Here is a 12,993-nt window from a genome sequence, read left to right on the forward strand (position 1 = left end):
GGATAGGAAGGAAGGCAGAACCACGCCAGGTCATGTACTCCCCTCCTCCTCCTGTGCTGGGACACAATTTTGTCCCAAAGCTGGAGGGTTGATTTAAAGGGGTATTCTGGTTATGGAAAATTGTTGTCAAATGACTACTAAATTAAAAGTTATTACCAAGTTTGCAATGTGGTTCCGCTTTGGATTTTGTGTCTGTAGCTCTAAGGGCTCCTGCACACTGGCGAGAGTGATATCGGGTCTTGATTCATGGCCCGATATCCCTCGCAAACCTTCTAAAAACCCCTGGATGCGAGGCATTTTCATGTGACAACAGACTCATCAATGCGGGGGTTCCCTTCGCCGGCTCCACTTGAAAGCGATGAGAGAACACAGCTATCTCCTGCTGCTGCTGTCACAGTGTTCAGTGATGAGGGGACTCCCTGCGGGGATGAAGGAATCCCCTGCCACAGCTGAAGGCGCCCTAAAAAGCATTACCTTCTCCTGGCACTTCAGAAGTGTTTATTCCCAGGTTGCCCTGGATACGACCTATAGGCTTTCCAGTGCTACAAGTTGGGCTTACTTAGTAAGCTTGCTTTTTCTGTTTAGCGCTCAGGACCGGATTGCTGACAAATATCAGGGCAGCGCTTACTGTGGACACACACAGGAAGAAGTACAGAGCAGGGATTTGTGGTAAATGTAGTTTTAAGTTGCATGTCAGCAGGGATGCGTCGGCCATCTTGGAAAACAGAAATGTGGGGAAACAACAGAAATGGAGCACAGGATAAGAATGTAACGGCTGTGTGATTTATACCCATAATCAGCTGTGCATAAATATGGCGCACACACCGTTCATATCGGGAAGTTTTGAAAATTTGATTAAGAACTAGAGTACCCCTTTAACCCCTTCCCGCTACAGGACGTACATTTACATCCTGGAGCGTCGGGTTATGTATGGGTGGGTGGGTGTCAGCTGTTTATTACGGCTGACACCTGCGGGCAATAGCTGCAATCTGCCGCGCGGCCATTAACCCTTTAAATGCCGATGTTCGGCGGTCCCGTAGGGCCCCCCCCCCCACCTCCCATGTTAGATTGCAGGAAGCCGTACAGGTGTCATGTCAGCTGGGGGCCTTCTGAAAGGCTCTCTGGTCTCTGGTGATGACCCAACACTGGGTCACTTGAGCACCTCTGCTATACACCAGCGGATCACATGGCTCTCGTCAAGGACATCACCCTCTCCCTACACTGGGAAGTGAAGTCCACCGTGGCCCGGAGAGCCAGTGAGACGGCAAAGACGGGGAGCATGGAAGGGTGAGTAAGGGCTCTGTTATTTTACTACCGCAGACTGAAAAGGTTTTGGAACAAAAGTATGTACCCCGATAACCCATTTAAGTGTTGTCATTACAGCATATGGTGGGCTTCTCCCTGCTGCACAGTTACTGTATGTGCATGTGTGCCCCCTTGGTAAGAATGATATAATCTCTAGTAAGAAAAAGCAAAAACAACTTTTTCTTGAGCAAGTAAGTAGAGAGAAGCGAGAAGTCCATCCATCTGATCTGTGGATTTCTCTCACAGTTATTAGTGATGGATGAAACACAATACTCCAAGTGAGGCAAGGAGCTGTAGCTATAGACAAATGTTGGGAGCGCTCCCTGGAGGAGACCCCCAATCATGGGAAGTAATAGAAGTGTCAGAGGTAATCTGCAGTGTGAGCTGACAGGCACAGTGGATTATGGCACTGCTAGTCTGGGACAGATAAGAGGCACTCAGCAGATGGATCTCCATACGGCTCCTGCTGGGACATAACACTGATGGACCTTTCATTTCACTAGAACACAATTACAGTCCTTCATCAGAGCCCGGCGGGCATGGAGCAGAGGTCTGTGATGGGGAAAGCAGTGACCTTATACCTGCCTGGCAGAACCAAGATCCACTGCACTATTACTGCCAGCTAGATGTTATCATGCCCTTTACAACAACAACAAAAATTATATATTATAATATATATATATATATATATATATATATATATATATATATATATATATATATATATATATATATATATACATACATACATACATACATACATACACACACTACCGTTCAAAAGTTTGGGGTCACCCAAACAATTTTGTGTTTTCCATGAAAAGTCACACTTATTCACCACCTTGCGTTGTGAAATCAATAGAAAATAGAGTCAAGACATTGACAAGGTTAGAAATAATGATTTGTATTTGAAATAACATTGTTTTTACATCAAACTTTGCTTTCGTCAAAGAATCCTCCTTTTGCAGCAATTACAGCATTGCACACCTTTGACATTCTAGCTGTTAATTTGTTGAGGTAAGCTTGTGAAATTGCACCCCACGCTTCTAGAAGCATCTCCCACAAGTTGGATTGGTTGGATGGGCACTTCTGGCGTACCATACGGTCAAGCTGCTCCCACAACAGCTCAATGGGGTTCAGATCGGGTGACTGCGCTGGCCACTCCATTACCGATAGAATACCAGCTGCCTGTTCTGCTGTAAATAGTTCTTGCACAATTTGGAGGTGTGTTTAGGGTCATTGTCCTGTTGTAGGATGAAATTGGTTCCAATCAAGCGCTGTCCACTGGGTATGGCATGGCGTTGCAAAATGGAGTGATAGCCTTCCTTATTCAGAATCCCTTTTACCCTGTACAAATCTCCCACCTTACCAGCACCAAAGCAACCCCAGACCATCACATTACCTCCACCATGCTTCACAGATGGCGTCAGGCATTCTTCCAGCATCTTTTCATTTGTTCTGCGTCTCACAAACGTTCTTCTTTGTGATCCAAACACCTCAAACTTGGATTCATCCGACCACAACACTTTTTTCCAGTCTTCCTCTGTCCAATGTCTGTGTTCTTTTGCCCATCTTAATCTTTTTCTTTTATTGGCCAGTCTCAGATATGGCTTTTTCTTTGCCACTCTGCCCTGAAGCCCAAAATCCCGCAGTCGCCTCTTCACTGTAGATGTTGACACTGGTGTTTTGCGGGTACTATTTAATGAAGATGCCAGTTGGGTACCTGTGAGGCGTCTGTTTCTCAAATTAGAGACTCTAATGTGCTTATCTTCTTGCTTAGTTGTGCAACGTGGCCTCCCACTTCTTTTTCTACTCTGGTTAGAGCCTGTTTATGCTGTCCTCTGAAGGGAGTAGTACACACCGTTGTAGGAAATCCTCAATTTCTTAGCAATTTCTCGCATGGAATAGCCTTCATTTCTAAGAACAAGAATAGACTGTCGAGTTTCAGATGAAAGTTCTCTTTTTCTGGCCATTTTGAGTGTTTAATTGACCCCACAAATGTGATGCTCCAGAAACTCAATCTGCTCACAGGAAGGTCAGTTTTGTAGCTTCTGTAACGAGCTAGACTGTTTTCAGATGTGTGAACATGATTGCACAAGGGTTTTCTAATCATCAATTAGCCTTCTGAGCCAATGAGCAAACACATTGTACCATTAGAACACTGGAGTGATAGTTGCTGGAAATGGGCCTCTATTCACCTTTGTAGATATTGCACAAAAAAACAGGCATTTGCAGCTAGAATAGTCATTTACCACATTAGCAATGTATAGAGTGCATTTGTTTAAAGTTAGGACTAGTTTAAAGTTATCTTCATTGAAAAGTACAGTGCTTTTCCTTAAAAAATAAGGACATTTCAATGTGACCCCAAACTTTTGAACGGTAGTGTATATATATATATTAATTAAAAGAAAAACATTATAATGAAGTCCATTTAAAAGCCCAAAACTAGCCCAAAACCATGAATTCTTATCATCAACGCTATACATTATGTATTTTCCAGCAACGACAAACTGTACTAGATGTTTTTTTGGCTGCACCCATTTAGTGGGGCAGGTCACTGACAGCTTAACCACATGTCTACCACTATTCCAGCTTCCTCTCCTCCAGACTAACATCCGTTACAACATATTTTCCCTGTGTCCACACAATACAATACACAAATTCTAATGTGATCATACCTTTGTTCTGATTCTTTACATCATACATTGGCTAAACAACAGGAAACCATCAGTTGTCCAGGAATGACTTTAACCCAAACAAGATCATCTCCGCAGAGTAGATGCAACAGACAGTGACAGAGTCCCGTAAGAGGAGAAAAATGCAGACAAAGGTCTGGAGCACAAACACATATGGCGCTACAGGAGGGCACAGAGTTAGCAAAGAGGAGCAAATCACAAGTTCATTCCAATGTATTTTCCTCTGATGAAGAAGAGACGCTGCTGGGAGGATCTAGTATCAACCACGAGTTTCACACTTAAGAGCAGAAGACTTTCCGAAACGTAAAGGCCCTTTTACACGAAACAATTATTGTTACAAACAAAAAAAAAAGTTGGATCAGGCAAATTTGAACGATAATTGTCCAGGGCACTCATGGCGAACGATTTAATGATGAATGATAATTCATTCGTTGTTCATTTTAGAAATCATTATTCGCACATTGTTGGTTGTAAACAGCGATCCTTCAGTCGTTCACTGGTACACGATTGATCTGCATGTATAAACTGACCGCACAAAAGAGAACTCGGTCATGCGAAATATTTTCTCCATGTACAAGGACCACAAATCTGGCTATGGACAAGTTCACTTTGCCCCATTGCAAGTAGTACTCCAATATTTACTAATTGGACACTGATCGTTACAGGGCGAAAAGAACTATTGTTTATATGCTTATTTTCGCATAAAATTGCTAAGTGTTTAATAGTAATAACGAGCAACTTTCAACAACATCTAAATAAGTTATGGACATAGTTTGATTGGTTACAGAAGTCCAGTGATTAATGTTAATGTCCACGGAGATGGACCCAACCACAAACCCGTTTATTACCTCCCTCTGTAATAAAAAGCCAAGTGCTGAGCATACGACTGGACATAAACCCCCGTGTGCATTCTGGCGCTTGTGGTGCCTGAGAGGTGAGAGAAGATGGCTAATATCTTGTGACATGACAGCTGCCTATAGAGGCTCAGACTGAGCTGCCCAACTACTAGCGGAGGTCCGCTAAGGGGAAGAGGACATATGCTCAGACCCTCTAAGCTCCACAACTCAACCTGCTAGGCACTAATTAATTGTAAGAGAGATAATTAATCTGTAATAGCATTAGCATTTACACAGATACTGTGGGCCAAGAGGAGGCAATGTTCATCCGCAGTTAATAAACCAGCAAAGTGCGCTAAGAGTCCTTTTACACGGAACGGTAATTCATTCAAAAAAATTGTTGAATTGTGCAAATTTGAATGAAAATCGTTATGTGTAAACACGGACAATGACTGAATGATGAACGAGAATTCGTTCGCGTCTCGTTTGTCATTCATTTCATGCAGGCAATATGTGTGAACAGCAAATATAAAGTCATTCACCCTCGCAGGTACAGTTAATGTAAACGACTCAACGATATGCAAACGCAATTGAGAACAATTTATCTGCCTGTATAAACAGCCTCATGAGTGAACTTTATTCATCACTCTGTGTGAGGCCGGCTGCACAGACGATCCGGATTCCCCATGCGGGAGCCCGCAGAAGAATCTGCGTCTGACCCCGGCCGGCGACCCTGCGTACCTTGTCTTTTCTGTAATGCGGATGACCACAGGCGCTTCTCGTTGGTCGTGCCCAGTACAGATTTTTAAAAAATATATATATTTGTTTCTCCTGCGCCATCGCTAGGCGATGACCCAAGTACCCGCGGCCTATCTGCAATGTTAATTGCAGATGGGATGCAGGTCGGACAGCTTCCATTATGGAAGATATCCATGTGCAGCCCGCAACAAAATAGAACATGCTGTGATTTTTCCTCTGCTTGCGGAAAACGCAATTAGTTTCTGCGAGTGTGAAGGAAAAGGTGATTTTCCATAGCAGGTTTTGAACGGTATTTGCTGCGGAGCCTCCGTGCACAGGTCGACTGCAGATTCCTCAGCAAGTATCTATTTACGTGTAGCTGGCCTAAAAAACAACCTAAGGCCAGTTTCACATGGGTGAGAATCTTGCGCAAGTTTTGCGCGTTGTATGAATATGAACCCCCCTCTATTGAATGGAATCATGCGCATAAGCGATGTTTTCTCCCACTGTGATGCAGCGAGAAGACAAATCGTGGCATGTCCAATTTTTTTTTGTGTTCCTTGGAAAGCATCCCCCATTATTTTCAGTGGAACCTTAAGTACATCACATGGCACTCGTATGCCAGTGAGATGCTTCCCATTGAAATCAATTTAATATACTTCCGATCCTCTATGGCGCGAGAGGATCGGAATTTTACAGAAGCAAGTCCTTTTTATAGAGGATGAGTGTTGGGCCGTTTCAGCGATCGTCACTTGTGAATGGAGGTGAAGTGGGCCAGAGATTGTTCGGGCCACCATCATTCATAGTGAACAGGCAGCCATTCATAGATGGACGATTGCCTGTTTACACAGAACGATACAGCGGCAGAGCAATTATGACTTTATGGTCCACATGAACGATCCCATAAGCCATTTACTGCCGATGACTCTTTCACTGCACGTATTTATACAGGACAAACTGCTTCATCTAATGAGGGATTTACAATTGTCCTGTTTAAGGGCCCTTTTACATGGGCCAATAAATCATTCAAATGCTCACATCCAGCAGAAATATGAGCGATTATTATTTAGTGTAAATGCACGCCCCGACTGAACAAAGAATGGGAATTCATTTACTTCTTGTTCGTCTTTCAGTTTCTGCATGTAGAAAGCTAATCGACGGCTGTGACTGCGAAAACAGGCAGCTGTTCACTTAGGAACAACTGCCTGTTCATTGTGAATGAAGGCGTGCAGACCGGAATGAGCACCAACCCGCTCTGCTCGCATTCCTGTGTAAAAGCACAGGAACAATTAGGGGGTTTAACATAGACCCCAGTGCTTTACAACCAGGAGTACAGTCCATGCCTTAATGTTTTTTCACAGAGAGCAACTATCATTCAGATAATCACTCAGAAAAGTTGTGGAAGAATACAAGGGACAGTCATTTGTTTGCTTTTACATACCGGTAGTTCATCAGTGGTTTGCCGACATATCATTCATTCATAGAGAGGATGTGCATGCAAATCCATTTGCAAGTCGTTCACATACGAACCACTGTGGTTTTACAATAGACGTCTTTTGATCAACCTGGGACTATTTTGTGGTAAACTGAAATGACTAGCAACTTATGGGGGCGGGGGAAAGGGGTCTGATGGGTTGAGATAGCGAATTTCAGAGTATAGGTGACACACAGGAGAAATTGTGGAGATCATTATGTGAAGAGCACTGTAGGGGAGAGTAGAGAAGGAGGTCTTTCGAGAACCGGAAGAAACGAGCCAGGGAGGCAGAGCGAGATTAGGTTAGAGATGTAAGGGGAGGACATGTGAATGGTCGCCAATATCCTTGGGCAATAGGGAACCAGTGACGGGATTGGGAGAGGTAGGAGAGTAACTGAGGGAGAAGTGGATAAGTCGGGCAGCAGAGTTGAGGATGGATTGAAGGGGGGCAAGAGAATTGGAAGGAGGCCACACAGGAAAATGTTGCAGTAGTGTAGACAGGAGATGGACATTTCTGTTGACTTCGGGCTGAGGATACATCATATTTGAGAGACATTTTTGAGCTGAAGATGGCAAAAGGTAGCAAGGTCTTGTTCCTGCAGTTTGAAGGAGAGGGTGGAGTCAAATGTGACACCAAGATAAAGGATTTGCAGAACTGATGATAGGGGTTGATGGGCCTAGTGAGAGTGTAGAAGGATATATCCCATAGACACTTTGGGATTTTGGATAGCAGAGAGATAACATTTGGGCCACAGAGGTAGATTTGAGAGTCATCAGCATAAAGGTGGTACTGAAATCTGTGTCATTGTACAAACTGTCCTAGTCCATGTGTGTAGATGGAGAAGAGATGGGGACCTAGTATGGATCTTTGGGTGAAAATAACAGAAAGAGGGCAAGGCGAGGATGTCGCATGCGAGTGAAAGACACTATGTTCAGTTAGTAAGATACAAAGAGATCCAGGAAAGGGACAAATTTGTGATGCCAAGTCAGGAATTTGTAGCAGTGAAGAATGGTCGACCGTGTTAAAGGCAGAAGACCGGTCTAAAAGTAGGAGCATGTAGTAATGTTTTGAGGCTTTTGCAGTTAGCAAATCGTTAGCTACTTTGGTTATGCAAGTTTCAGTAGAGTGGTGAGGTCAGAAACCAGATTGCAGTTGATTGAGTAGTGAGTTGCAAGAAAGATACCAGTACTCAGCAAGAGGTTGAACAGGTGGGTAGGGCTGGGATGAGCATGGTGCAAAAATAGGGGGATGAAGTGGGATGGGATTGGGTCAAGTGTACAGGTAGTGAGGTGCGATTTGGAGAGTAAGGTGGAGAGCTTGTCCTCAGTAATGGTGGGGCAGGAATGATTACTCAGCCAATAGTCATTCCATGTAAAGCTACCTTAATAGTGATTTAAAGCTATAAGTCACTTTATGCCAGACAATTATATTAGTCAGTGACGGTCATCTTCCATGGAGCAATTTGCTCTGATAGACGAATGCCGATTAATTACATGGGTGCTTATCTACCAGGCCTTTACACAGGCCAATTCACACTCCGTTAGAGGACAAAGATTGTTCATACTATTGTTTATCTCTATAGAGCTATCATTGGATGGTCACACATCTCCCCATTTACACAGGAACACACGTAGCCCACCCACCAGCATTTTAATACTCGCATAAACAAGCAAATTAGCTGAAAATTTGTCATTTGCTTGTTCATTGGTTGACTGTTTGCACATTGAGACAGACTGATTAATAATGGGGAAGTGAGCATTCCTGCTCAGTAATGCGCCTGTAGTATTATACGCCACCCAGGTCATCATCTGCATACAGAGACAAGCTGGGATGGGAGGAAATGATCACACTTCAAGGTGATTTACACCTTCTGACTTGTTCCAGGGAAACACCATGGTGGCTTGTATATTACAGGAGGTAGACTGGCAGAAGATTACTCTGTCCCGGACCTACCTTAGGCAGTGAAATAAGCAGTTGGTACAGCCCATTTTATTCTGTCAACTCACCAACTTCCTCATCTGATGATCCTTTGTAGATTTTCAGATAGGCAGATTCACAGTCTTGGGATTCTATATCCAGGTCTGCCAGCTTCACATACAGACTTTTACCCACAGGTACTCGGATTGTCATTGAACACTGGGTATAGTTAGGGTAGGTGCCAGGATAGTTCTTAGAAGTTAATGTTCCACTTTCTTCATTACTGACAATGTGTCCGCATCCATCCACTGTAACAAGGAAGTAAAAGGAAAATTACTACTTTCTCTCCACTCCCAGTGCACAATCTATACATACTGGAGACTAGTACAATTTTTTCACTGCACGTTAGCAGTACAAGAGATAATTTACTGTACCATAGGCTTGCAGACCACACAAGTATGTAGACTTTGTGCTCACATGTAATGACCACAGACAGGATACAAGTCCCCACACAGCAGGACTACAAGATCCCGGGGACATTCACATGTTCCACGTCCAATGTTGTGTACCTGATCCTGTGCAGTAAATGTGCTGTTGAAGGGGCTTTATGTTGGAGAAACAGGGCAAAAACTAAAAGCGAGGAGAAAATATCACTGACACAAAGGAAGACAGACTGGCTGAACACTGTTTTAGTCACGGACACAACCTAGAACACATGAAAGTTACTATATTAAAAGGCAAGTTGAAATCTCAACATCATAGAAGAATTTGGGAGTACAAGTTTATAGCCATCTTTGACACTCTCAAGACCGGAATCAACATTGGAAGTGGATTCATGCAACATTGGAGAATATGAGAATCTATAGCAAAGATAACACAGGCCTGGTGACCCCCTAACACAAATTTAGTGGCCATAAAACTTTCACATTCCTCATCAGTGAACTAATTACGTATTTACTCCTCTGCTCATCCTGTTCTGGTATTGTCTTCAGTGCAAATGCAAGCGCGATATGGGGCAGTAAATCCAGCCCCCCTATGACACTCGCTGTCCATGTAAATTCCACAAGGATGTGAGGTGTTTTCATGTAAAAACAGCCTTGCATCATTCAGGGATGCAAAGATCCTCCAATGTGGCTCACAGCCACGGTGGAGGATAGCAGAGTTTCTCCTATTTTTTCCAGTGAGAGACCTCACATCATGTGCTGCCACTGGTCCCATTGAAAACAGTGGGTGGTGCAATGCGAGACCGCGCACAAGATGGGACATGCTGCAATCGGATTCCCACATCGAATCGAGGTGCCATGCAGGGGTAAAAAAAAAAAAAGCTCATCCGTATGACTCCATTCAAAAGAATGGGGTTCATATTTGTGCATCTCAACGCACAAATCTTGCGCACTTTTCTCAGCTGTGTGAAGCCAGCCTAAGTAGGTTTGAAAGCTCGCTACAACATTATGTATTTTTGTTAGCCATTAAAAATGTATCATATCTACAAGATTATGTGGTTTCTCTTGCTGGGAACAATCACATTTTGCTCTACTGGCGAACACCGTACCAAACTTTTTTCTTTTTACATCATGGACCATTCACATAATGGACAGGATTATTATTTTCTTACAACAACGGCTGTAACAGTACACAGGGGTGACAGCATTAACCTACAGAGACATATCAGGGTAATTTCCACTCTCAGAGGTTGCTATTTAATATGTCATGCATCTATGTCAGTAGCCCAGCTGGGAGGCACACAAATGACTACCCAATGGCAGTGTGTAGGAAGGGACGCCAGCTACTGTTGGTGAAGCTACCTGATTCCACTAGGCATCGGCTCTCAGGGATGAAATCTCTCAGCCTTTATGAATTTCTAAAATTTTCTTTTCCAGCTGACCCTTGTTGAAGGTGCTTATTAATAAAGTGATTTTGGGAATAACTCCCAAAACAACTATGTGACCAGCTTCATTCTCAGTCCAAGCCCAGAAACTTCCAGCCTCCTTGTGAAAGGTTACTACTGTATCATCCACTTCACAGCTCACATCCTGCTAACCCAAGTGCTTCCCACCCTGCAGCTATATCCTTGCACCAAGCTTACAGCCCCACAGCTGTGCTATAGGGATAGCATAATATTCAATATACAACCTAGCAGGGTTTAAAGTATTTCTGGCCATATCCAGCCCCCACACCCTCTACTGATATCATTATCGACACAATGCCAACTCCTTCTATTCTGTCCAGTCCTCTACGGACTGCATGGAAAGCTGTTGGAAAAATAAAAGACGAGCTAGATGAAGAGTATCTGGTGCAACAATTCCAGTTATCTATATTTCACCATCGGCCCACGGATACACAGATTTTCTCCATTTTTTTGAGCAGTGATCACTCTCTGCCACCCTGTAGTTTTTTTTTACATCTCACAGTCCCTGCTGGGGGTCTTTGTGTGTGGGAACAAAAGTTGAGGCTGTGAAAGTTCTTGGTGTCCCAGCAGACAAGGCTGTGATGCGACAACAAGTAATGAAAGACAAGAAAAAGTGGTTTAATTAAGGCAACTTTACATTTAGTAGAAATCATATTTATTAGTGCAATGTTCAGATATCTAGAACACTTCATGATGTCAGCCTTATAGACCATCATGGAAACCTAATGACATTTTTTGGCAACAAATAATATTTAAATTTCCAATCCTATAACAGACACCTTAAAGGCCAATTACTATTACTACATGTGACCGTAAACAGGGCACCGAGCGAAAAATCCCTCGCTTATCAGAGCCGCTTGGTGTTTAGTAGAACAAAAAACCCAAGCGACTGTCAGGCCATGTAAACAGGGTCCGCTCGATCTTTGAGCTACTTCAGTAGATGGAGGAGAGCTGGAACGATCCCCGGCCATTCCACTTCCATTCACTTGAACAATGGACAGGGTCGGCAGTCAGGCGGTAATCCGTGGGACAGCTGTTGGGCACTTCTGCTTTTGACAGTCGTCCCATGTGAAGGGACCTTCAATTGTCCTGGCAAGTCAATTTATTTTGTAACTTATCACTTTTGTACAATAATAGATGATGTTGACCTTTTACTATTCAATTCTTTTCTCACTTTGTAGCCTGCTGTTACATTTAGGCAGGAAGGCCTTCCTTCATTTATGGGACAGATACACGAACAATGTCCATAATAATTTATCATGTCAAAGGCAACCTAATATTATGAAGCTAATCTCATTGCTCAGCATTCCCTCAGTACCACAGAAGGCACCCCGAGTCTATCATTGTCACCGAAGACGATGTATTGTACAACACCGACTGTACAGTTTGCTCACTGGAGATTAATAGTGCGCTATAATGACCAGCAGAACCGTACAACTGCTTACTGCACGGACCAAGGCAAGCAATTACCAAGTAACATGAACAACAGGCGGGCCGCTTGACAATGTAATTTTCCTACTGATTGCTAGAATTTGCTTGTGAGCTTAGTGCATTTACCTTATAGTAAATGGATGGGTTAATCATCTTATAAATGGCAGCAGTAAGCACATTCTTGTGGCTGAAGCCTACGCACACACACACAAAAAACCTCAGGAAATCCTTCTTGGATCCTAATACAAAAGAAGACAAGCTAGGGATCCCATGAACGCCTCTCCCCGAGCTGCAGATGTTCCTCCACCCAGCACTCCGCATTTACTTACAATCTAATTATCTCTACCAGAGACTGACGAGAACATTGCTGCGGGCCAAACTGCCAGGCCCTTTTGTGTGCTCGGGACCCTACTAGCACACAGGCTGTGGGATAGGACGATTGGCCTGCCTACAACTGAAAACTGATGCGTAGAAGTGCTTTACATTATTCAAGGTGGCAATTAATGGGGGTTCCTGAGATAAAAGAAAAAAGTTAAAATTAAACAGTAGGCCATCGTAAAAAGTAATAGAAGAGCCTTTACTGACCTGTGCTGGATTTCCACATCTCCTGCCCCACTAAGCTCTCGCTCATGACCTGAAGGTTGTGAGTCCAATCCCATGGATGGTTCAGGTAGCCGGCTCAAGGT

The 12,993-nt window shown here is 43.6% G+C and overlaps 1 protein-coding gene across 4 annotated transcripts in view; it reads right to left on the reverse strand.

The window, feature by feature from the left end:
• The window catches only part of DCBLD1 (discoidin, CUB and LCCL domain containing 1), a 74,966-nt gene that overhangs the window by 41,507 nt on the left and 20,466 nt on the right, over positions 1 to 12,993 (reverse strand). For 3 of the 4 annotated variants that reach the window (XM_066605975.1, XM_066605968.1, XM_066605985.1), the window contains exon 2: positions 9,057 to 9,275. In XM_066605975.1, the coding sequence (XP_066462072.1) occupies positions 9,057 to 9,275 (219 nt within the window). Of the gene's footprint in view, positions 1 to 9,056; positions 9,276 to 12,892; positions 12,929 to 12,993 lie in introns of those variants that run through there. The other variant, XM_066605982.1, reaches the window with a different exon arrangement.

The sequence above is a fragment of the Eleutherodactylus coqui genome, chromosome 1, assembly GCF_035609145.1.
Source record: "Eleutherodactylus coqui strain aEleCoq1 chromosome 1, aEleCoq1.hap1, whole genome shotgun sequence".
Lineage (NCBI taxonomy): Eukaryota > Metazoa > Chordata > Amphibia > Anura > Eleutherodactylidae > Eleutherodactylus > Eleutherodactylus coqui.